This window comes from Mandrillus leucophaeus, unplaced genomic scaffold (genome assembly GCF_000951045.1).
Source record: "Mandrillus leucophaeus isolate KB7577 unplaced genomic scaffold, Mleu.le_1.0 Scaffold140, whole genome shotgun sequence".
Classification (NCBI taxonomy): Eukaryota; Metazoa; Chordata; class Mammalia; order Primates; family Cercopithecidae; genus Mandrillus; species Mandrillus leucophaeus.
The window spans coordinates 2620003-2645028 of NW_012101366.1; the positions used below are offsets into that span (position 1 = coordinate 2620003).

Here is a 25026-nt window from a genome sequence, read left to right on the forward strand (position 1 = left end):
AGTGCTTTAACTGAATAATACTTAAGATGCTCCTCTAAGTTTCTGAAATATGTTCACTAACTAATCTTTGAAAATGTAGTTTGGGACATAAGGTTTTAAAATACACCATTTTTGAACTAAGTCAAATAATAAAGTGGAAGACCATATATTTATTATTCTCACATCCCCAAGCACAAGAAATGCAGGATATCCTTTGACACATGTAATAGGTAGAGTAAAATTCTTCAAAAATAGGGGTTACGCAACATCTCGTTTTGCTTGTCAAACATACAATATTTAGCAATTTAGTGGAATTGTTCTAAGCAGAACTTTTTAAATGTGAGATATCTAAAACAATTTTATACTTGATTATGGGTTGTGCACATTTGCTAATTTTTACAAGTTGTGCTCAGTTTATGGATTTCTTTCTTTTCTTTTTTTTTTTTTTTTAAGACAGAAACTCACTCTGTCACCAGGCTGGAGTGCAGTGGTGCGATCTTGGCTCACTGCAACCTCCGCCTCCCGGGTTCAAGTGATTCTCCTGCCTCAGCCTCCCAAGTAGGGGGGGCTGCAGGCGCGTGCCACCACGCCCAGCTAATTTTTGTATTTTTAGTAGAGACGAGGTTTCACCATGTTGGCCAGGATGGTCTCAATTTCTTGACCTCGTGATCCGCTTGCCTCGGCCTCCCAAAGTGCTGAGATTACAGGCGTGAACCACCGCACCCGGCCCAGTTCATGGATTTATAATTGGTGCATCACCTTTCAAATTCCATGGAGTATTTACTGACTCTTTTCATATTTTCAATTGTAATGACAGTTGGTTAATTGTGCAAGAACTTGTACAAGGACTGAAGGAAATGGGAAGTTTCTATATGCTTTTGACTAGCATTATCCAATGGATCTTTCTGAAATGATGGGGATCTTCTGTAACTGTTGCCCATATATATCTATTTGACACTTGGAATATGGCTAGTTTGATGGAGAAACTGAAAAACAAAAATATTCTTTTTGTTTTAATTAATTGATATTTAGATTTAAATAGTCACATGTGGAGAGTGGCTACCATATTAGACAGTGTAGGTAGACCTTAGAACAGTGAGTTTATGACCTTGAGCAATTCAAGGCTTCCTTTATGGGTGGCATTAAAATTGGCTGCTCTGGATTATGTTCAAAGGATTTCCTCAGTGGTTCTTAACTGGGTAATATCTCCCTACCAAAGAAACAGGTAAGCATTTGTTAGGACATTTTTGGTTATTAAAATGATTAGAGTGTCCTCCTGGGATTTAGTGGGAAGTGACGAAAGATGCTCAATGGCCTGAAATGTGTGGGACAGTCTGCGTAATAAGTTATTATCCAGCCCAAATGCCAGTAGCAACCAATTTGACAAACTCAAGTAGGCCATCAGAGTTCTCTAAATATTGTGGTTTAATTTGTGACATCACATGCAATCTCTGTCCTACCATAGTAAATTCTGTCTCATATGATCTGTGTCTTATTTTCTCATGCCCTTAGGGACTTCACATTCTTATTATAATCATTTTGTTTGATGTCTTCAACCAGTCTCTATACTTGAACATATTCTAACTTTTGTATCTCAACTAATATTCTTATTTAATTCTATATCCTTCATCTGTGACTATCTCTTTCCCCTCATTCACAGCAGGCTATCCCTTGCCACTCTCACAATAGCACATTTATTCATGTAGCTATTGGGGAAGCATTTCTGTATTATAATGAAAAGAAAGCCAACACCATATGTAGTTTCAAAGCACATCATTTTATTATAGACATGTCAGTAGAGTTGTCATATCATGTTCCATTTCCAAACCATTGTGTGTATGTATATATACATATACATATGCACATATGTGAATATATACACACACATACACATATATGTTTAAAATTTCCAAAGAGAGCCCAATTGTATTCTTTTATGCTTATGATACCTCTCCCTATTTGATATGGTCCAAAGCATACCACCACACCAGTTTCACATATTTTTTCTAATTTAGTATCACCTTGCTTTCTTCCAAGGGTAGGCTCATACTAAAACTATAAGGTAGTCACTTAAAACATTCCAGCATGTGGTTCAATGTATTGTCCAAATTAAATTTTCAAGCACTTAAACAATATCTTTCTAACATCCCCCACTTATCTAAAAAAGAATCACTGCACATCCCAAGTAAATCATTCTAAACTCAACTCTGAAAACACTAGGTAGAAATGATCATATTTAAAAATATATCTATACTTGGTTAAACATACACTGTAAACTATTTGAATAATTGTGATGATTGCATCTCTTTTTAACTATACATCAAAGCAGTGATATGCCTTCTTTTGCCCTTTAATGTGTTATGTTATAAATCAGTTCAAAAGACATTACAACATTTTTCTGATGTATTATAATTTTGTATTGTACAAACATGTTTATAGAGAAATGCTACAGAAAATTAGAGTCAGTGTTTATTCTTGCAGTACAAAACTACATTCTTGCGTGAATTCAGTAGGACCATACACACACAAACATGTTCATGATGTAATTTAGATTTTTATTGGCAAAGATCATGCCTGTTTGTGGCACTGAATGAATAGTTATGATGTTGATTCACTATGTGAGGTTGCATTTATGGACAGCTTCTGTAATATACTAGGCAATGAAGTTATCCAAAGGCATTGGGAGACTTCAAAAACTACACCAAAAAAGCAGAGTCCCGTTATTTCTGTTGAATAGATGACAGCTAGAATTTTTAGTGAGCTGATTTACATGGGTTACATGATGATCATGTTGCTATAAAATGAAAGACCTTCAAATTTTCATTAACTTGTATCATTATTACTGTGTTAGCACAATTAAAACTCATGTTTTGTTTATAAATCATATTCTCATACTGGGTACTAAATATTTTAATTTACCTATGGTTCAATAAGTAACTCATAAAAAATGACTTGAAAATTGACTAGATTTGGGGAGAAAGAAAAGTATACAATATAGTGAGAGTTATGTACTTAAAAATAATAGATTTCTTTGCCTGTTGCCACAGGTTATATTCTCATAAATATATTCAGATATATGTTGTTTTTTCACGTATATGTGTTGTTCTTGTTTGCTATTTTAACATTCCATTATTACAGGAAAGGAATGAACATAGCTATATAAATGTTAGCCTATTTTTTTACTTTTTCCACAAAGAATTATTTCAGGATCTTTGGATATATGCTTTCTTATATATGGACTGCCTATATTATTTCATGAAAATTGTAAAACAAAACGCCTAAATTAAATTATAGCAAAGGTAATTATAACTTCATTGTTGGGGGGTTACATCATCTGCCCTTTTGTATCATTTAATTGGACTGCAAGGTGTTTGAAATATCAATACCATCAACAATTTTAAGTCATGATGTCTTTATAAATATGGAAGTATGTCATTAAAATCATGTTCATTTATAAATTAATTTTAATTGCTATACATAAGTACTATAATCATAGTGAAACAGTAAAATAAGTAATCTATCTATATACTACACTATTCAGATCACTCATCTTCATAAGTATCAGCCACAATGATATTTACACAAAACAAACCCAATTAAAAGAAGAAAAATGGGCAAGTTTAGTAGAAATTAAACATGTAATTTTGTGGGCATAGAAGAGCCTTGAGCAATTGCCTTCCCATTTCTATTGGAGTGGAATCTTAATCATACCCCACAGCATCACAATTGCTTTCCTAATACCTATTTACATTCATGTATGCTATAATATATGCTGTATACATGTTGTATATTTACAGTATATATACACACATTCACACACATCCTTTATTCTTAGGCTCATTCATGAACATGCAGATCAATCTGCACAGTATGATAAAAACATGTTTATTTTCTTAAATGATATTCACATATAACTTTTCACTCTTTGTGCAAAAATACCATATAGATTAGTATTCTCTCTCTCTAAAAAGTCTCTTTTTTATGCTTGAGGTTTTTCATCCTTTACAAATAAATTATGAAATATATTTCATTAACAAGTTGAAAATAATTACAATGTTTTTATAACAAGGCATTACTGAGGTTTTGAATTGTGGCATCCTTGAAGCCATCTGTCTTTCAAAACAAAGACATCAGTAAGTTATTTTTATTTCTTGATATTTGCACTTTTCAATTACTCATATGAAATATGTCATTACAAATCTAATAATCATGCTAATCAAATAGTGTTTGTATAGAATATGCATTTTATTTGTTTTATTATTTCTTTTTCCTGAAAAGGAAACAATCTGGAAAGCCTCTTGAAATTATTGTATTAGAATGTTTCTGGAAAGTTTTTTACCCCATGAAAAAGGGTGGAGAAACCAGTGAGGCAATATATATTTTAGGAAGAATGATTTTAGTGGATGCTCAGGAGAAATAAATGCAAATGCAAAAACTGTTTTATTTTCTAGTCCTTTGGTGTCTCATTGCCTCATGAAAATCCTAAAAAGTGTTCAATTCTTTAAAACATTGATTATATTCTTCCATTAAATATCAGCTGTGGTCCTCCATTGCTCATGTTGTCTGTCATTTCCTGTTAGAAAAATGACATGATTAATTAAAATTGGCTTTTGGAATAAGACATTGTTTTGGTTAATGAGTTTGCAAAACAGAAATTTCAATCCATTGAAAAACTTGCTAAGTTTTGGGGAAAGACAAGGATATTGCTGTTATATTTGAGGAAATAAAATTTCATGGCATCTTGGAGCACATGAAAATGCTGAAGTAAGAGTCGGTTAGACCAAAATATTCTATCCACAACAACGGTCCATTCTCTCCCCACTTTCCTGAGTTTCCTCTTTCTTTCTTCAACTAAATTTTGGAAAGACCTTGCCTAGAAAGAAGAAGATGGTTAAATGAGCAAGTTTTTGTCACGCATAGACTCTGCTGAGCCTGTCAACAAAGTGCCAATGCATTCTAGAGGTGACTTTATTCTATAGGAAAATGCGTGGCCTTTTGCTAAGAACAGAAAAAGGCCTACAAGGGAATCATTGCTCATTTGTAACTATGGATCACTAAAAAATCATAGTAGGAAAGATTGTTTTTCATGACACCATCCCTCTTTCAGTAAGAAGTAATAACAGCGAAGTCTCTTAACATGTTTTTAATGGATCAGTTACTAAAAAGTTAATAAGTAAAACTATATAGAAAAGCACTGAAAATACAGATGCAAAGGACAAACTAGCGTTAAAAGTTTCACTTTCGATGATATGAAATAACATTATGAAAAATTGTGATGCTTTTAATTCATATGTTTTATTAAATATTAAACCCTTCCCAATACAATAAAAAGTGATGGGATGTGAAGCCCATTCATATTTTAATGGTTAGAGCACCATACTAAAAATATATTGATAAAATTATCTAAAAATAGATTGGCAGCATCTTTCCATGCTTGAACAAGCCTATTTGCAAGAGAGCAGTAAAAAAAAATATATATATATATATACACACACACACACACACACACACATATATATATATATATATTTTCTCAATTTATTTCTATCTATTTCTATTTAGCTCTGTTTGGAGAATCTGCTAGATATGTACATGGTGAAACTCTCCTAGAGATGCATGTGATGAAAAATCTGAAAATATATTAGGGTTATTGTGCTGGAGCTAAGTTCATAGCTCAGAAATCTGATTTGAGGCTTCATTGAGGAACTCACCATTGATGGCAAAATAAGTAGAACCACCCCCCACCCCCAATGATCTTCAACAAAATTTACTTTTCCCCTTTTACCTACTAAGAGAAAAATCAAATTTCTAGTAGATTTACATCAACCCATTCGGTGCCTTTTCTCCTTCTACAAGGACTTTGCACTCAAAAACTGCTTAGAAACGATAAAAAGTTAATCCATTATATTAACCTTCAATTGCAGAATTTAGTAAAACAATTTTTAAAAATTTTACAAAAAAAGAATTTTCTTAACTGAATTCACTCTGCCATGAACACAGCAAAATCACTGATTGGAAAGAAGAGCGAAAATTATTTTTAAAATGAGTGAGTCTCCAGTTTGCAAACAAATTTGCAAATAGGCATGCTTAATTTAATAGGAAGATTGTAGTTTAAATTTGGGCTGGACCAATGTGACTCTTTGCAAATGGGCTTTCTGCAAATGGGCCATAGTATCCATATGACTTTCTGTATGTCCAATTACTTTGTTTGAGCAAACCAAGAAACATTACTATTTATTTTTAACAATTTGAAATATGGGAACTAAATTTAAAATTTATCACATAAGATAATTTTACTAGAAGAGTCTTTTCATACTGAAATTTTACTGTATTAGTGTCCAACTTTGGCCATCTTCTCATGCAATTTTAGCATGAGGGAAATACACAGTTTGTCTTTATCCAGACATATCTATTATTAAAAACAAAACTCTGGCCCATGAATGATTATACTGAGTCAGTATCATGAAGTAGCAGACAATAAAAGGAGTCGTGAATCATCCAAGCAGAAATGTGTTTGGATGCTTATAGGCGGGCTGAGTATTTTAAATACTCAACCAACTTTCAAGCTGCAAGACTCGGCCATGTAGGTTTATGTCAGCTCTGCAAAGTAAGCGCTTATGAAAGCGATACTTTGAGAAACAACATTAAACAACATCAGTTCAGACTGATCTGTTGACATCATGACTTTCTGGAAGGGGGTAATGCTTTCTGCAGTGACATTACAACATGGTAACTCCCTAGAAGTCAGCGTACCTTGTAGGTAACTCTGGTGTCGGGGGCACCACCGGGCAGCTGGGCAAGTCGGTTATTTCAATAGCCCTCAATCTCTAATGTAAATATAACAATCATACAATAAATATTGCACAAATATATACAGAAAACTAAATCAGACTAGTATAAAAATAAAGCACAAAAGAGCCACTATTCATATATACATATAAAATGACCATCTATTTTTAACAATCGTTTCTTTAAATTACTGGAGTCTTCCTATGTATATTATTAATTCTTTAATGAAGGACATGCGTAGCTCTGCTTAAAACTGCTTTCTTGAGTCAATTTGAGAACACTTGCTCCCCTTATTTGAATGTATAGATTGTACACAAAATGGAAACACTACAGAATAAATATTTTTCCTTCAAAACATTATAAAGAAATGTGCAGTAAGCCTTGCTGTTATTACTTCTGCTCTGTGCTTATGCAATTTTATTTCCATGACATGAAGCAAAATATAATGTGGCCATTACCTTAGTGAGTTTATTTTACAAGTGTTTCCTCTTTTCTCTACTAGATCCAGTAGCAGGAACTGAATTAAGGAATATGTGCAAAATGTAATAGAAACACAGACATCATACTATACCATTTGTCCTTTTATACAATTAATTTAACTTCCTATTTATATGGGTTTCATGAAACAATTATGCAAGGACAACTTCTTAAAGTACAGGCAAAGCTATCCACATATGCATAAGTTTAGATGAGAATTAAATGAAGCTTTATATGGACTGTAATATCTGCACTGATAGGCCAGGCGTTTTGTCACCTTATTAAAAAGCCCCTTTATACTTGAAGATCAAATTTACATAATCAAATGCATCTCCTTACAAGAACAAGGGAAGAGCTAGAAAAGGGAATTCATGCAATTTCTAAAACTGGCATTATTGAGTGGAGAGTGTATTTAGTATCTGTGCTTTTCCTCAGTATAATACATAAAAATCAATATTTATAAAGCATTCAATATTTTATGAAATACTATTTTAGGCACTATGTTTTTGAATAGACACATAGACTACAAACTTTTGTCGAAAATAGGTGTACCCATGAATTGCAGAGAAAAAAAAATAAATATAAAATTTCTATTCTTAACCCAATAGAGCCAAATGTGTAAAATCTGATTCCTCAAATTGTGATCTAAAGTTTCAAGTTGATTCACCCAGAGCGGACTTCAGTCTTCATCATGTGCTAGCAGTGAGAGGAAAAGGTACGAAACTCACTTTCTCAGCCATTTCATGAGAGTGATGCAGGGAATGCTCCCTTTCTGAGAACATCCTCCTCTGTTCGTAACTGGCTAGTCGACAAGTGAGCCAGGAAGAGAGCGTGCAGCCCCCGATCCCAATGCACGCGAGAGACATGGAGGCAACGTGCAGAGGGTATAGGGAGGAAGTTTTCTTTGTGACTGCCCGGAGGAACTGAAAATTCAGGATGCCCCCAATGAGTCCACAGATACAGCAGGCTGAAAAGAGGATCATCTGATAAAAAAAAAAAATAAAAGAAAGGGAGCGTTAAAGTTGAAAAGTCAAACCTGACCAGAACACAGTTGCCCTGTCGGGCTGCATGTCAAGGATGACTAACCTACAATAAAGAAGAAAAAGTGGTTTTGGTGCTTCACAGAGGACAGGAGATTTTTTTTTTTTAAACCAAGTTTCTATTCACTCTGACTCACTGTAGACAGAGAGAGTATACCACAGTGTTTCAGAAATTGATAGCTGACGATTAGCTTATGAAAACCCTGAAACAAACAAAATTTATCTTCTAGGTAGATTCAGATTTAAATATTTATTTAACATCTACTGTGTGCTACTATGCTAGAAACTTTAACAGATATCATCTCAATTAACACTGCCAGCAAGCCTCTGAGACAGTAACATGTGTTTTAGAAAAATGAATGGTAAATAGCTAACGCTAAGTTTAGGCACCAAACCGAGATTTTTCTGATTCCAAATCTAATTTCACTGTGTCAATCCTTCAAAAATATCTCAATAGCTTCTCTTTGGATTGTCATTATTTCCACCTAACTTCAAATCTTTATACCTTCCTACCTATGTGAGCTTAGGAAACTTAGTTAAATCTCTTTTTTTTAAAAAAAGTTCACTCATATTTCATTGTGCATGTATTTCCTAAACAAGTACTTTAGGGACTCCTATGAACTGGCCCCTATATATTACAAATATTTTATTACTTTGTGGCACTATTGTTGAAGAATATACAATCGGTGTTCCAAAAATACTGTTTGTTTGTTTGTTTTAGAGAAACAGATGGTAGCTTTGCTTTTGGTCCTACTATTGGTTGGATCTCAGTGTCTATTAATAGAGCTAGGAGGGTTAATTAACAACTATCATAGGATCCCTAGCAGAACCAAGAATAATGCTTTCTGAGACGTACATATTTTGTGAATATTTAATAAACTTAAATTAACTAGTCAAATAACTTTAATAATTATATTTTCTTTTTGCATCTGGTCTAAATTCTTCTATGGGCTTTCATGATACTTTATAGTATGATACTAATTGAATTATGCAATCTAATTTCCATTCTTCTCTGGAACACAGTCTTATTCCAGTCACCTCTCTTGTCCTTCAATATGAATTACTTATTCCCACATCAGTGATATTTTTCATTTCCTGGAAATAATTTTGCTTCTTCCTTAGACTCCTGGATGAAAGGCACAAATTAAGTCCTAACTTGGACTTTATTGATCTTCTCTTTTGCTATAATTCTCCAAGTCAAACAGCTTTGTAACTCGCTTTAACATTTAATTTTACTTTATCAGGTATTATTTTTCTTTCTTTTCTTTTTTTTTTTTTTTTTTTTTGAGATGGATTCTTGCTCTGTCGCCCAGGCTGGAGTGCAGTGGCGCAATCTCGGCTCACTGCAAGCTCCGCCTCCCGGGTTCTAGCCATTCTCCAGCCTCAGCCTCCCGAGTAGTAGCTGGGACCACAAGCGCCCGCCACCATGCCCGGCTAATGTTTTGTAATTTTAGTAGAGACGAGATTTCACCGTGTTAGCCAGGATGGTCTCAGTCTCCTGACCTCGTGATCCGCCCGCCTTGGCCTCCCAAAGTGCTGGGATTACAGGCGTGAGCCACCGCACCCGGCCTTATCAGGTATTATTTTTCATTGACAGTTGAGTTTACTCTGCACTTATTAAGCACCTAGCATCTGTTAGCCCCTGAGTCAGCAGCTGCTGGCATTACAATCAATCATTCATAATTCTTCCTCTTGAGAATCGTTAAATCTTGTGAAAGAGAAGATCCAGAATTTTAACATGGAATGATAAATATTAAGAAAGGGATATATGGATTGCCCTAGGAGTAGGGAGGAGAAGAATTTAGCCCAGCCAAGATTTTTGGAGAAGGCTTTCTTGAGAATATGTCATGTCAGTAACTACAGTAGTTAATTTCGTTTCTTCAACTTAATTCAGCATTCCTTATTGCATCTGTATCATCAGAGCTAAAAATCCAATAATGAATAAAATCTTCTTATACTTGATTAAATATAATACTGAAGATCCATTACCAATAATAAAATCATCCTACTAAGTATAAACTTGTAGCTCATGATGCCTACTAGAATTAACCAATTATATTTTATTTTAAAGTAGGTTTGGATGTCATGCTGTTCTTTGGGGATATATTTTGGTGTTTACTCATTCTCTGAAAATATGGAAAGATATTATAATCAAGCTTCAAATAATTAATTATTGTTACAGAGAAAGCAGACAATACCTTTAATTTTCTATCACATGAAAGCCCATATCTTTCCTGATGTCATTCTGATTAATTCTTTAAAGGCATGACACCTCATTAACATGTATTAACAAAGCAATCTTATCCAGGAATTAAAATGTTAAAATCTGTAACCATATACTATTTTCAAATTTCACCTGGTTGGAGACTCTAGACTGCAGATATATTTGGAGTGAAAATTTTTTTTTAAATTTCATTAAAATGTAGAAAATCTTGGTAGTTAAATGCCATCAATGGGGACCTCAGAAAGTACAGAGGATAATGTACCTTTTAATAGTAGATACAGCTACCACCTGAATGGTAGTTTCTTAAAAAAATCAGATTTCATTATTTTTTTTTCTTTGTAACTTATAAGAGAAAGACAGAAAAGTGACACTCTTGCCTTTGTATAAAACAACAACAACAAAAAGCCTCTTCCCTCCTTTTTTATTTTTCCCTTCCCTCCCTCCTCTTTCTTTCTCTCTCTCTCTCTTTTCTCTTTCTTTTCCTTTTTTGTCTTGTTTCCTTGTTTGTTTACTTGCTTTCTCCCAAGGAGTTGTTCCTACATAGTCATAAAGAGTCTTGGTAGAGGAAGAGCATAAGAAGAATGAAGGCCATGTCTAAAGAATGATGGGAGAATCATAAATGCAAATTACAAGCCTGAAAAAATACATTTTTTTCTAAAGGTTTCATTTTTCCCTTTATGTAATTTTTAAAAATCAAATATAAAATTGCTATCTAAAGCAATGAGGGCTTTAGCCTTTTTGTCATAATAGATGTTCTCACAAGGAAAGGTGTGATTAGAAAAAGGGGTCAAATAAAAATAACTGCAATGCTTCCAATTGCCTGATTGCTCACATAACTGGCCTCCCCTTGGAAAACTCTTGTTAGGCTCAAAGGCCACTTCCTAGGGTCCCTGTGTAGTATTAATTTTGCTAATTTGTAAGTGTCTATGTTCTTTCCCATAATACTTGGTAAAATAAACCACACTTTTTCCTTATTTCCAAACTCTCATAAAAAATCATGAAAGGCAATGTGGAATCCACACTTCAGCATGCAGTGTGTCTCATCCAGCCAATATCAGAGTTAACTGGTAGTGTGTTCCATACCCCAGAAACCCACTATAGTACCAGAAAACATCTGAAAACACTTATGTGTGCATTCACAGTAATAAAAGAAAATAAAATAAATCTCTGAGAATTAACTGTAACCATAGCAACACAGCTGTCTTGCTGCTTCGCAAAACTTGCTTCACAGTCAAAGAAAGCCAATAATCCTTAGGCCCAGTTCCATATTTAAACGGTTACATTTCTCATGGGCTGAAGCTTTATCTTCTTGAGCTCACTGAAGGATTCAGGCGATTGTCTGGCAGTCTTCAAATTGGAAAACTAGAGACTGCCATCTGCAGCAGTCATTAAAGGTTACATATTCCGGTGTTTAAAGAGTTTATTAAAGTGTTTTTATATTGGTGGGCTTTTGTCATGGTTTCTAATAATTTTGATGGTTTTCTTTGAAAACAGAAAAGGCAGGATTTTTTGCCAGTTTTTTTTTTTTTTTTTTGTCTCAAACTAGCAATATTCAGTATATGAAAACTGGCTAGTCATCATTTCTATTTTAGAATTTTACATTTCAAACACCTCAATGCATAATACAAACAAATCAAAAACTTACGACAAGTCCTGATTTTTTTTTGGCGCACAATATTCCACAAATGCCACAAAGAAGAAACTGAAAAGGAAAAGAAGAACAATTATGCCTTATCCAAAGACACGAGGACCCCTAGATTTTAGCTTTTAGTTCACTCATGATACTTTCTCCAGGGAAGATAGAACATTTTCAATTTCCTTCAAAATCTGGAAAGGATAAGATCTCATTCTAGAATAGTAAATGATAAAGGTATAAACCCTAATAAAAATTTATTTTTTGCAAGATTGTTAGAGGTAATTGAATCCATTTTACCACCAGGTAAAATTATTAAGTAAATAAATTTAGAGCTTTGTTTTTCTCATTTCCTTTCACTGTCTGATTCCTTTCCACTTTCTTAGGGAGAAAAGTGGTGTGATACATTCATTCATACTTAACAACGAGAAATCAGTAAGTTATACTACAGGAAAGAATCTGCACAAATCAAAAGATAATGCATCAGACAAGGATGATTCTCTATAGAGATACTCTTTGTACCTCTCCAGTTGGTACAGTGACTATTTCCTTATTCTACCCGAAAGACTGTTCTTGTGGATATGTCAGAAGAACACAAAGGGATAAAGCAATTGACAGCATGTAATTTCTTGTAGATAAAACATTGTTGACATAATTGCTTTGCAAAGGCAGTCACATCAGATTATCTACCAAGGAGAGACTATTATATATTTTGGTGATCATAAAATGATAAATAGTTTAATTTGAATAGAAACAGTTCCATCTGAGTGCAAGTTTTCACATACTTCTGACTTGAACTAAACTATGTAAAATATTCATTAATAAGTAAGAAGTCCACTAAAGGACTTCAGATTTGTAAAGAAAATTTTGATTTGCAAAGAGAACTAGTTTTCATTGTTGTTGTTGTTTAATTATCTGAAGTCAGAACTAACAATATAGCTTATTTCACTAAATATTTGACACCTGGATAGATTTATTTCCAAATACATATCAAAATATGCTAAAGATTATCTGAGATAATATGCATGTGAGAAGTACCAAGAAAATTTGTTAAAAAGCAATAAGTAAGGGAAGTTGTTGCAAGGAACCTTTTCCTATAAGGGAGCAAAATGATTATGCGGGCAGTGGTGCAGCAAGAAGGAATATGGAACACAGAATATATAAAAATTTGGTATATAATTTAGATGACCTTTCATATTAATGGAAATGATTATTTTCCCAATAAATAGAACTAGAATAATGTGTTAACATTCCCTAACATACACCAAAATTAATATAAAATTGAATATTTATACAAAAATGTTTAAATGCCTTGGGAAACAACTAAGTTAAATATTGATATAATTTTAGAGGACCGGGAAGGATTTTCTAAATGTAGCACCAAAGTTTTAACTAAAGTAGAAAGTACTTATTAATAGAAAAAAAATTAATTCTGATGGTCAAAAACATAACACTCAAAGGCAAAAAAATGTTGGGATTATATTCAGAAAGTATATGATAGCTAAATAGTTAACATACTTTAGAAATAGAGCTAACAAAATATTTTTAGTATTATAAAACCATGAGAAGATAGAAACTCAGAACTTTATAAAACCTGAATACTTGCATAATTTTCAGTAGCCTTAAAAAGCTATTTCAGAGTGACCATTTCTCACCACCCACTGTGTCCTAAGTGTAGATGATCATGTCCTCTTATGGACTCTTTTTGTTACTAATTTCATCTCACATTTTTCAAGGCTGTGCTCAAGAAATTCCAGTTTGGACCAATTCTGTACCTCTCAGTGCTTCAAGCTTCAGATCAAAGCTCAAGCATACTCTTCTCCTTAAGTTTCCCTGACTACCCTGTTTTCATCCTGAAAGTTCATTTATCCAGAACTCAATCGAAAAGAATTTGAAAGCAGTGTAGCTTTATGTTCCTTGCATCTGTTTTGAAATCTATAAACACTGCCATTATTCATTTACAGTAAAGCCCAAGGGGTGGTCAGGAGCATAAGCAGAGTTCTCCATTCAACCATTTGGTTGGAACATCTAGGTGCCAATAAATTTGCTATTTTGTATTGTCTCACTTCAATTGGATGGAGCTAAGAAATGGGAATTCAAGGATTGGGAGAGGGAAGGGAGAGTAGTGAAGGAATCAATCAAAATTTTTTCTACTTGCAGTAGAAGAATGTAAATACTCTCCGACTGTCACTTCTGTTAGAGTATCCAGAAATCACATTTCCTAGAGAAAAGCTGTAACCTGAGAAAAAGTGGACACATGTAACAGGAAGCATATGAAATTATGGGATTTATGAGGAGGATCTAAAAGATCTTGGTTGAAATTTAGCCAGCACAGTTTATAGAAAAGAGAAAAAGAGGCCCCCAAAGTAGTAAATTGATATTTTATTTCATTGGCTATCTTTATTTACCCCAAGTCATAATAATGGAAGAGATCTTAAAAGTTGATTTAATTTATCCCTCAAAGCTTACATGTGGGGATGTGGGGAACTAGAGGTCCAGAGAGGTTAGTGACTTGCTCAAGGTAACACATAAAGGTCAGAAATCACACATACAATTTAAGACTTTATTAAGTGTCTAATTAATTTGTTTTTAATAATGTAATGGACCAGACGTGGTGGCTCATGCCTGTAATCCCAGCATGTTGGGAGGACAAGGCAGGTGGATCACAAGGTCAGGAATCTGAGACCAGCCTGGCCAATGTGGTGAAACCCTATCTCTACTAAAAATACAAAAATTAGCCAGGCGTGGTTGCGGGCGCCTGTCATCCCAGCTACTCTGTCTACCACCAATGAGGGAGAGACAACAGCGTGGGAGGAGACCCTGCACCCCCACCCTGTGATGAAGATGAACAGGTACTCCAGCTGAGGGTGGAGCACTCACACCAAAAAAAAAAAAAAAAAAAAAAAAAAAAGTCCAGCACATAAGCACAAGGCAACTATAGCCCACTACTAGAGGAGTGTGAAGACTATTTTGCACCAAAGATAATCACAGCCACAACAACATTTAGTTCCGTACACCAGACTGACTCCACTTCTCACACTAACAGCCTAAAAGTAGATATTAAGATAAAATACAAAATTCTGGAAAAAAAATGACTTTCAAACTTTGCACTGTATATCCAGCCAAACTCTTATTTAAGCAACAGATTATAAGAACGACATGTTCACTTGGCCAAGGGCATGGTGGTAGACTGAATTATGGCCCTCCAAATATATCCATCTTCTAACGCCCATAATGCATGAATATTATAGGGTAAAAAAGGCTTTGCAAATGTGATTAAATTAAGTTTCTTGAGATGGGGAGATTATTACAGATTATCCAGGGATTCCTTAAACGTAATCACAAGGGTCATTTAAGAGGGAAGCAAGGTCAAAAGAAGCAGAAGGCTATGTGTTGACAGAATCAAAGAGGCAGGGAGAAGAAATTTGAAGATGCACACTGTTGGCTTTGAAGAGGGGCAAGGGGGCTATGAGGCAAAGGATGTAGGTGACCTCTGGGTACTGGAGAGGACGAGGAAACTGATTCTCCCTGGAGCCTCCAGAAGGAATGCAGCCCTAAAGACTAATTTTAGACTTCTGCCCCTCAGAACTGTGAGAAAACGAACTTCCATTGTTTTAAGCCACGAAATTTGCAGAAAGTTGTTAGAGAAGCAACAGGAAACTGATACAGGCTCAAAAACATTATTCCACATAAAACTCTAAAAGAATTACCGGAAGTTGTATTCAGGACAATAAATAGAGAAAGATATGAGACAGGAAAGGAAAGAAATAACAAAAACACAAAATAAAACACAGTAAATGTTTTAAATGGAAAATACATTATTGAAAAAAATTAGTATCTGCTAATACCCCAGGCGATTTTGGCATAAGCTATGATGTGTTGAGCAGGAGTAAAGAAGATGTAAGTAAAATGTTCTAACATTCTTATATTACTTAAATGAATAAAGAGATCCTAACTAGATTTAGATAACAATTAAAAAGTTGAACTTTAAATTTGTGCATTAAATTATAGATCAGAAAACTAAAAATAAAGAGAATTTGTTTTAAAAACAAGATAAAATGACAACAAAGATTAAACCAACAGGTATTAGGAAAGTTAGAAAAAAATTTAAAAAGTGACACTATGCAATAAATTGATGTAAATAATTCTAATAAAGTAAGCAATAAGACTAAATGTGAATGTTTTCAATTTTCTTAGCAAGAGGAAAAATAGAGAACAGAAAAGTACTGTGTTAGAATTTCTTTAAAATGAGTAAAACCCTTTTCTTTCCCTGCTAGTTTGTCTCTCTTCTCTGTCTCCCTCTTTCCTTGTCTCTCTCTCTTTCTCTTACACTGGCCTAGGTACTAGTTAATGAGTTCCGTATTAGTATTCTTTTCTGTACAAGAAAGTTTATTTTGGGGAAGAGCAACTAAAAGTAAAAAAGGCAATGGTAGAATTTCCCAGTTTGAATTATGTAATGGAAAATTTCGGAACCATGATTACTGTGGAAGCAGATATAAGTATTAGCTGGCAGGGAGGGCAGGCAAGGTTGAAGGAGAGCAGGCAAGGCTGAACTGATAAGATTATAAACGGTGACGGGCCAATCCTATTTTAACACAGCTTATTAAAAATTTTTCCCACATAATATTTAACTACTTCAGATGAAATAATTTTCACTGAAATTCTCTAGTTATTAGAGGAGATATACTCATTAGAAAATAGAAACAACACTACTTTTTTTTTAACCCACTGAACCACAAATTGAATTTAATACTTTGAAAACCTTTAATGACTTATACAATTTCATAAACATTAGTTCATTTCTTTAACATGCATAGAAAAATCATCAGGAAAACACACAGACAGATATTAAATGTTTAAAAATTGTTTAGAAAGAATCTAGTTCTGGCTAAAAGATGTATTTATCCTGTACCTGGATTAAAAGTTGAAAGACTTATTTAGAGACCACTAGTTCTTGAATATTCTTACTCTACTTCACTCACCTTTTAATTAAGTAATAACTCTGGAAGCTCTTAGAAAGGTTATTTTGTGGTTCAAAACACAAAATGCACATAGAAAGCATTTCATAGTTTTCTTGATATTGTGCTAGTGATTGTGTTTTTCTTACATCATATCCTGGCTCAACTCATAAGGATGCCTCCTCTGTTATGGGCTTCTTTTCATTTGAGATCCCACTTTTCTAGTGGTTTCTATTATATATATATACACACACACACACACAGAGTATATATGTTATATATGTATATATAGTGTATATATATAATATATAGAGCAAATTATCTCTGTAAAATGGAGAAAGCTTATCAAGTTGGAAAGCCTGCCTGAAAGCAGTGGTTTTCAAATTTGGCTGCATATTAGCTTTTAAAATTCCTGACATTTTAACCAATCAAAAATTAGAATCTCCAGGGTAGGACTCATGCATCATTATTTTTAAATCTTCCCAGGTGATTCTAGTATACAGTCAAGGTACAGAGTCCATTTCCCTGGGAATCACATGCAGTGTTTTCAGCAGTGCTTTACCAATAGACCTATTCATTTTAGGGCTCTCCATTTCAGCCCTGAAATTCTCCTTAACTACTCTCAGTGAGATATCGACAAACATGAAGACCAAATAAACTGCTCTTCAAGGGAGAAACATGGAGTCAGCATTCAAAACATAAGGTCAAAGAGTGAGAGTTGTTTGGTTTGTAATAGGTCTTAGACATAGAGATCATTATTTTATCATCCTTTAATTTATTTCACTCAGAGCCCTTCATCGTTGCTAATACGTATTTTTTTATCCTAAGTCTCTAATCTTTTCTAAACTTTTTTCAAACTTTTCTTTTGTTTTAGTTAACTAGACCTAGAATTTGGCATGGTACACTATTATCTGGGTAAATCAGGTCAGTTTTTTATTGAGAATTGAGAAATAGGCAAAAGAAAGACACCTATACAAACAAACACCCCTGCAGAAAAATATTGAAGGGAAATAAACTGAAGTTAAACAAGATCAAGAATAAGAAAACAAACAACTGAATTAAAATATGGGTGAAAGATCTGAACAGACAACCGACAGAGAAGATACACGGATGGCAAATAAACATGTAAAAAGATAGTCAACATTGTTTGTCATTAAAAATTATAAATTTAAACAACAGAGAAATATCAAGACAAATCTGCTAGAATGGCTAAAATTAAACAAACAAATAACTGATGATATCAATTGCTTGTGATGTGAAGCAGCAGGAATTTTTATTTGCTACATATAGGAATGGAAAATGGTGTAGCCACTATGTAAAACAAGATGGCAGTTTCTTACAAAGCTAAACATAGTCTTCCCATATGGCCCAACAATTTTGCTTTTAGGTATTTACCTAACTAATTTGAAATGATTTGTAAAACTAGGAACAATAAAGATTTTTTTTTCATAGATGGATGGATAAACTGTGATATATTCATACAAGGCAATACCATTCACTGATAGAAAAAAAAGCGAGATACCAAGACACTCAAAAGCATGGACAGAATGTAAATGCATACTGCTAAATAAAAAAGCCTGTCTGAGAAGGCTGTTCACTGTCCAATTCTGTAAACTTTTGGAAAAAGTAAATAATAGAGGCAGCAAAAAATAAGCAACTGCTAGGGTAGGAGGGAGGTAAAGGGGGTTGAAAAGGTGACACGTGGGGTGTATATTTAAGGAAATAAAACTATTCTGTATGATATTGCAATTGTGGACACATGATACTACCCTTTTGTGAAAACACATTAGCACAAAAAAACCTTAATGTCTAAAAATTTTTTAAAATTAATTTTGTTAAAAATTAAAAAATTAGGGGGTTAGGGAATCCCAGAATAGAATGTAGAATGTAACCAAACAATATAACTATAATAAAATGTGTAAGACAATTTCAATGAAAGGGGTCAGGGAGAAAATGCTGACCTGAGATACAACTTTAGAAATAAGTGGAATATGTAAAACTGAAAAAAAGACAAAAAGGCAATGGTATATAAGCATTATACTCTATTTCACAAAGTTGTTTCCTACAGGGTTACTGGTTAACAATTTTGACACCACTATACATGTATACTGAAATTGAACAATTAAATAAATGCATAAATGGTAAAAGCCAGATTTCTTACTGTTAGACTGAGAGTTCAGAGATAAGTCCGGGGAAGAGTCTAGAATGATCCAGTGGGAAGGGACTGGAGTTGTAGGTATCAGTATTAAGCAATTTTTAGTTTAATGTAGATACAGACGGTTACATATAGAACTATTTGTATGGATGTCTATACACACACTGGCATATTCTCATATATATATTTATTTGCTCTGATAACTGACAAGTTCTCGAAGGAGCAACATCCCAGTATCAATGAGCACACCTATCACCCAGATTTTAGTTTCGAATGCCTTTTCCTATAAAAGGAACCATGCATCCTTGGAGAAATGACTGATTTTTGGACTGGGGTAGGAAATATATAAGATGAATGTAGAGAGTACAAACAAACAAAACCCACATTGAGATTTGTCAAAGGGACAAAGGAGCCAACTGAAATAGCTTCCAATGACTAAAGCTGGAGCAATTCAAGCTATAAAATAAAATAGCATGGGATTATGACACAATGTGTACCATAAATATCCTTAAGGCCATGAAAATGAATGATAGACTAAATCAGTAAATGGAGAGAAGAGGAAAATCTACTGTACAGAAAAATTTCAAATAACTTATGTAGATAGTTTGCTCTCAAAGAAGTGGAGCATAACTTCCGACTATGTAAGTGTGAGCCACACTTAATGATTTTCTTCCAAAAAGTACCATATGGGAATACAAAAAGTGTATTTGGAATGAGAGGGTGGCACCCCTTTTTGGGGTGGGCCAAGGAACTCTGCTAGCATTTTTTCAACCACAACCACTGAGGTCATTGTTTTGCCTGCCTATATCCAAGGCTGGTTTTGCATGTGGAATTGAAATGAATTCAGACTGGAGGGTCAGGCATTTAAGAAACAAACCCAAAAGTTCCATGGAATAGAGTACTCTTTTTTCCAAGGAGAACACCACCTCAATCAGGTGACCAAGGTCAATGCCAACAGTGATAAATCGTGTTGATAGCATACATCCTGCATTCAATGTGATGAAAATGGCAAGGATGCCCACTATTACCACTTGTGTTATACATTGGAGCAGAGCTACTAGACAGTCCAAACAGGCAATAGCAATAAATTAAAAGTATTAAAATTGCAAATGTGGAAGTGAAACTATCATTATTTGCAGACAATATAATTGATATATGAAATTCCCAAGAGAATCAACTCTACATGGTAATATAGAAAGGTAGCAAGGCACAAATTAGTATTAGAAATTAGTAATATTCATATATGCAAGTGATAAAATTCCTAAAAATAAATTGTGTAACATAAGTATAAATAAGGAGAAAAAAACATTAATGAAGAACACTATAGTGGATTTATACAAATGAAAATACATAAAACATACTTGCTATAGTCTGAATATTTGCGAATGGAATTAGTGACCTTATAAAGGAGGCGTCAGAGAGCTTGTCTATCTTTTCAGTTACCTGAAGACACAGCTAAAAGGTGCCATCTTTGAAGCAAAGAGTGAACCCTCAACAGACACTGAATCTGCTGGCAGCCTGGGGAAAATATTCGCAACAATAAGCAAAAGACTAATTTCCCTAATGTAAATGAACTCCTAAAAACTAATAAGGAAAAGACAAACGATTCAATGGAAACATACACAAAGGATATGAACAGATACTTCCCTGAAATACAAATGACTTCTAAATATAAATATGCCCAACCTCATCAGTAATAAGAGAAAAGCAACTTCAAACTAACTCAAATATGTTTTTTCATTTATCAGATTGGCAGAAATCCTTTGATTCTGTTCTGTACTGTTTGATAATATTGGCGAAGATGTAGAGAACCAGTCATACATTGCTTAAAGATACATTGATTACTGAAAGGAATTCAGCAACAATTATTAAAATTATACAGGTGTGTTGTGTGTGTGCGTGTGCATGCATACGTATATCTCCTTTGCCTCAGCAGTCCCACAAGTGAGAAGTTATCCAACAGATTTAGCTGCAAGTGTACAAACTGATCCATGTGCCGTATTATTTAATTTAGCACTATTAGTAATAGCACAAGAAGAGCAGTCCCAAATGTCAGTCAGTAGAGAACTGGTTAAACTTAAAGGAGTTCTCTGCATCTATTAAAAATATATGAGAAAGATTACTATTCACTGATATGGGAAGTTCTCCAACACATATAGTTAAGGGATAAAAGCAAGGTGTAAAGTTGTGTATGTAATATACTACCTTTTGTGTAGAAAGGCAAGAAATATATAATTATCTATATACAAGTTTGCTCATACATGTTTAAAGTAACTCTGGAAAAACAAATAAGAAACAAATGATTATTTGAGTTAGAGGAGTGATGGCAACCTGATCAAGGGGACTGAACTTTTCATTGAATACTTTTGGTTTCATTTACATTTGAACCATTTTCAGGAGTTACTCATTCAAAAAGTTAAATAAGTTGACTCCTATTTGCTCAAGGCAAAATTATGATGTAAATATTAAGAAAAAATAGTCCATCAAGATTCATTGTTACTCAGTTTTGTGTTCTCCATAGGTATTTAAAAAATACCAACAAAAACTCCCCAATCTGTACATATTCAGAAAGTGTATTTGGAATGAGAGGGTGGCACCCCTTTTTGGGGTGGGCCAAGGAACTCTGCTAGCATTTTTTCAACCACAACCACTGAGGTCATTGTTTTGCCTGCCTATATCCAAGGCTGGTTTTGCATGTGGAATTGAAATGAATCCAGAATCTGGGGGCGGGGAGGGGTGGTCAGGCATTTCAGAAACAAACCCAAAAGTTCCATAGAGTAGTTTATAAGAATTGAGCACACTCCTTGAAATAAATTAAGCCTATCATGGAAGATTGAGGTTGCAGGCAGAGTATAGTTTTCTTCTTAAATATAATGAAGCATAAACCACTACATGTTGAAGTAGATGCAGTCTCCACCTTCAATAACTAACATATTTCATCTTTGGTTAGAAAGGATCTTGTAGTTCCACACATTCATAATAGTTGCTGAAAAAAAATATTTTGTAAAGCATTTTGATAGTCTCTTGACCCTCTAGAAAAAGAAATGGATTGAAAAAGGAATTTTGCTCTGTGATGGGCAAGTTTATGAAGAAAAGAAATTATGGATCTAAGAAACCATTTCAAACCTCATATGAATCTCCATATCAACAATGGAATTAAATGTGTTATTTCATTTGCCATTACTGGCATTGTTAGAGTGATAGATCATCTACTTGTTATATCCAGCTTTGCCATAGCCTCTCTGACAAAGCTGTGCTGTTGAAATAATATTTCTAGATGACATAATTGAACTTCAGATGAAATGAATGAATTAGTAAATGCATTGATGATACTGTATATTTACAGTATCCGTGGGGAGGTACAAAAATTAGTCAATTTCAGCCAATTTTAAGGCACATAACTGGGTGCAATTAATCATCACTGAATCAAATCCAGTTAAACATTGAAAACAGTTATGGTTCGTCATGATAGATTAATTCTTTTCTAAATGGTAGCATTTGAAAATAACTTGGATGGTGTTGACCTTTCACATGTCACAGTCATAACACTGTGTGTTTCAGAAAGTTCTTTCTCAGTCCTTAGATGCTGTTGAGATGTCAATACAAATAGACTTTTCTACATAAAAGTCACTGAAAAAGACAGTTTTGCACTGAGTGATAATTGCAAAAATATTTTTTAGAGATGAGAAGTAATTTCCCAAACTAGAAAAGACTCTGTTCTTAATTGACAGAAAATGATTTGTGAAATTTACCTATGAGAATATATTCCAGTAGTTGATTCACTTTCTCTCAAACATCCAGTTTGTCTTCAGAATATACACAGAATAGCTTTTCCCTTTTGGTGAAACTAGAAGTTGGACAACGTTTTAGCACTTTCATCTGAATGCTGTGATGCTATTACCTGCTATTGACTGGTTCACTGTTCTGAGTGACTGTAGTTCATTCTCCTCTTTAGACCCCTCTTTAGCCTTGACGCACACACTATCCTAATATCATCTAGAAACTTGCAACTGGAAGAAATCCAGATACGTTTCATTCAGTCAAGATCAGATAACATATGATCAGTCAAAACATATTAGAAAATGTTTCAGGACATTAAAATATCAGAATACATTTTTGAATAGGGTCAATTTCTTTGTTATTTTATCGTTATTTTAACCCATCAGGTACTATACTTTTCATGTCATGCCTATCTAAAGCACAGTTCCTAAAGGAGACAGGCATCTTACTTTTTGATTGAAAACAATGACTGGTCTTTGAAGGACTATAACCAAAGCTGTTGCCATCTTTTTTGTTTGTCTTTTCTAAGGAAAAAGAGTATGCTCTCTCAGGGAGAGTAGGGTGCCCTAAGAGGAACTTCCTTAAACCTCAGGGCTTACGTCACATTAATAATAATCCTGACTTTATGACTCTGCTTGAAATCCTTTGTAAGATATCACTGAAAGTAAAGAGGCATCGCTCCATTTGACGACATATGTTTTATTCAATAATCCTATCTGAATGTGCATCTATCCGGTTTCAACACTCTGGGGAATGAGGCAATGTATAAAAGCTGCCCATGCTATTTGCCTATTTCTTTTCCACAGGTAGTTTGTGAGGACCGGGTTTTGGCTGTCTTAACAACTGGACCCACTTTAGTCTGAATAGTCTGAGTTACAAAGCATCCAGAAGAATTTTTCAAATAATGACTTCCATAAACCATTATATTGGAATGACATGGGGATACTTATTAGAAATGCAGACTCATGTAAGAGTCCTGAAGGCAGCAGCCATTGATGTCTCATATACTCTAAGGACTCCCTAAGCTTTTATGATAGACAAGATTCTTCTCTTTCCTGAAAGGTATGGACTCTCATACAGAACACTTCTCTCTCCATTCCCAGGTGTTAAAACAGTTGTCAGAAGCACTTTGTGAGGAGTCAGTGTCTTGTTCATACTTATCTCCATTAGCTACTGTTGCTTTCTCTAGATCCTGTTGGAAACCTTTTATACCTTTGCATGGGAAGTCTTGTGTAGTTTGTCTTTGAGAGGCTCATTTCCCCCTCAAAGAACTGGTGGTATATTTGGGCTTTTAAGTTCTTTTAAGCTTTGTTTGTTTTTCTGTTTCTCATGATGAGGGATCATTTGTGGGTATCAGACTACCTGGATTGAAAGGAAGGTGGAGCTATCATCCCAGATAGAGCCCCTAAGGAATGAGAGAGTGGCCTCTTCAAGAGGTACTAACAAAAGTAGTTGTCTCACCCAACTTTTTCTGTCTCTCTTTCTCTATCTGTTTCACTCTCTCTTTTCAGAGTGTCTAGAGCAGTTGATTTGAGGCCTTTGAAATAAACACAGGGAAGAATTTTACTCTGCGAGTCAGTATTATAGTTTATATGACTTAGCCATGCTCTCTCTGTTTGTATCAATTTTATAATAAATATTTTGGATCAGGTATAAAAGTATGATTTTTCTTCCTGAATACATTTATGCCAGAGGTCATCAGTATATATAATTGGACTCTGAAAACGAGGGGTTGAAAATAGTAAACTAGAATGAATTGTTTCCAAACTCTATGGGAAATCCATGAGTTAAAGAGCACTATTTATAACTCACTTGAAATTTCCTGAGGCAGAAGTATCTCATCTCTCCACATACCTAGTTTGTTAACTCAAACTGGTTTTAAAAGACAGCAAACATGAATTACATCTTTCCAGTACCTGGTTCGATTTGATTTGCCACAGAGCCCTAAAATCTTGATAAGGCAAGTAGGGAGACATTTAAATCAAATCTCA

At 34.2% G+C, this 25026-nt stretch overlaps 1 protein-coding gene across 2 annotated transcripts in view; it reads right to left on the reverse strand.

Moving 5' to 3' along the window:
* Window positions 1-1737: 1737 nt before the first annotated feature.
* Window positions 1738-25026, reverse strand: part of TMEM196 (transmembrane protein 196) — a 52315-nt gene continuing 29026 nt past the window's right edge. Inside the window, exons 2-5 of one of the 2 annotated variants that reach the window (XM_011973905.1) lie at window positions 12155-12211; window positions 7974-8228; window positions 6733-6806; window positions 4203-4552 (exon numbers count right to left, since the gene is read on the reverse strand). In XM_011973905.1, coding sequence (XP_011829295.1) covers window positions 4546-4552; window positions 6733-6806; window positions 7974-8228; window positions 12155-12211 — 393 coding nt within the window. In that variant the 3' untranslated portion in view covers window positions 4203-4545. Of the gene's footprint in view, window positions 4553-6732; window positions 6807-7973; window positions 8229-12154; window positions 12212-25026 lie in introns of both variants that reach the window. The other variant, XM_011973906.1, reaches the window with a different exon arrangement.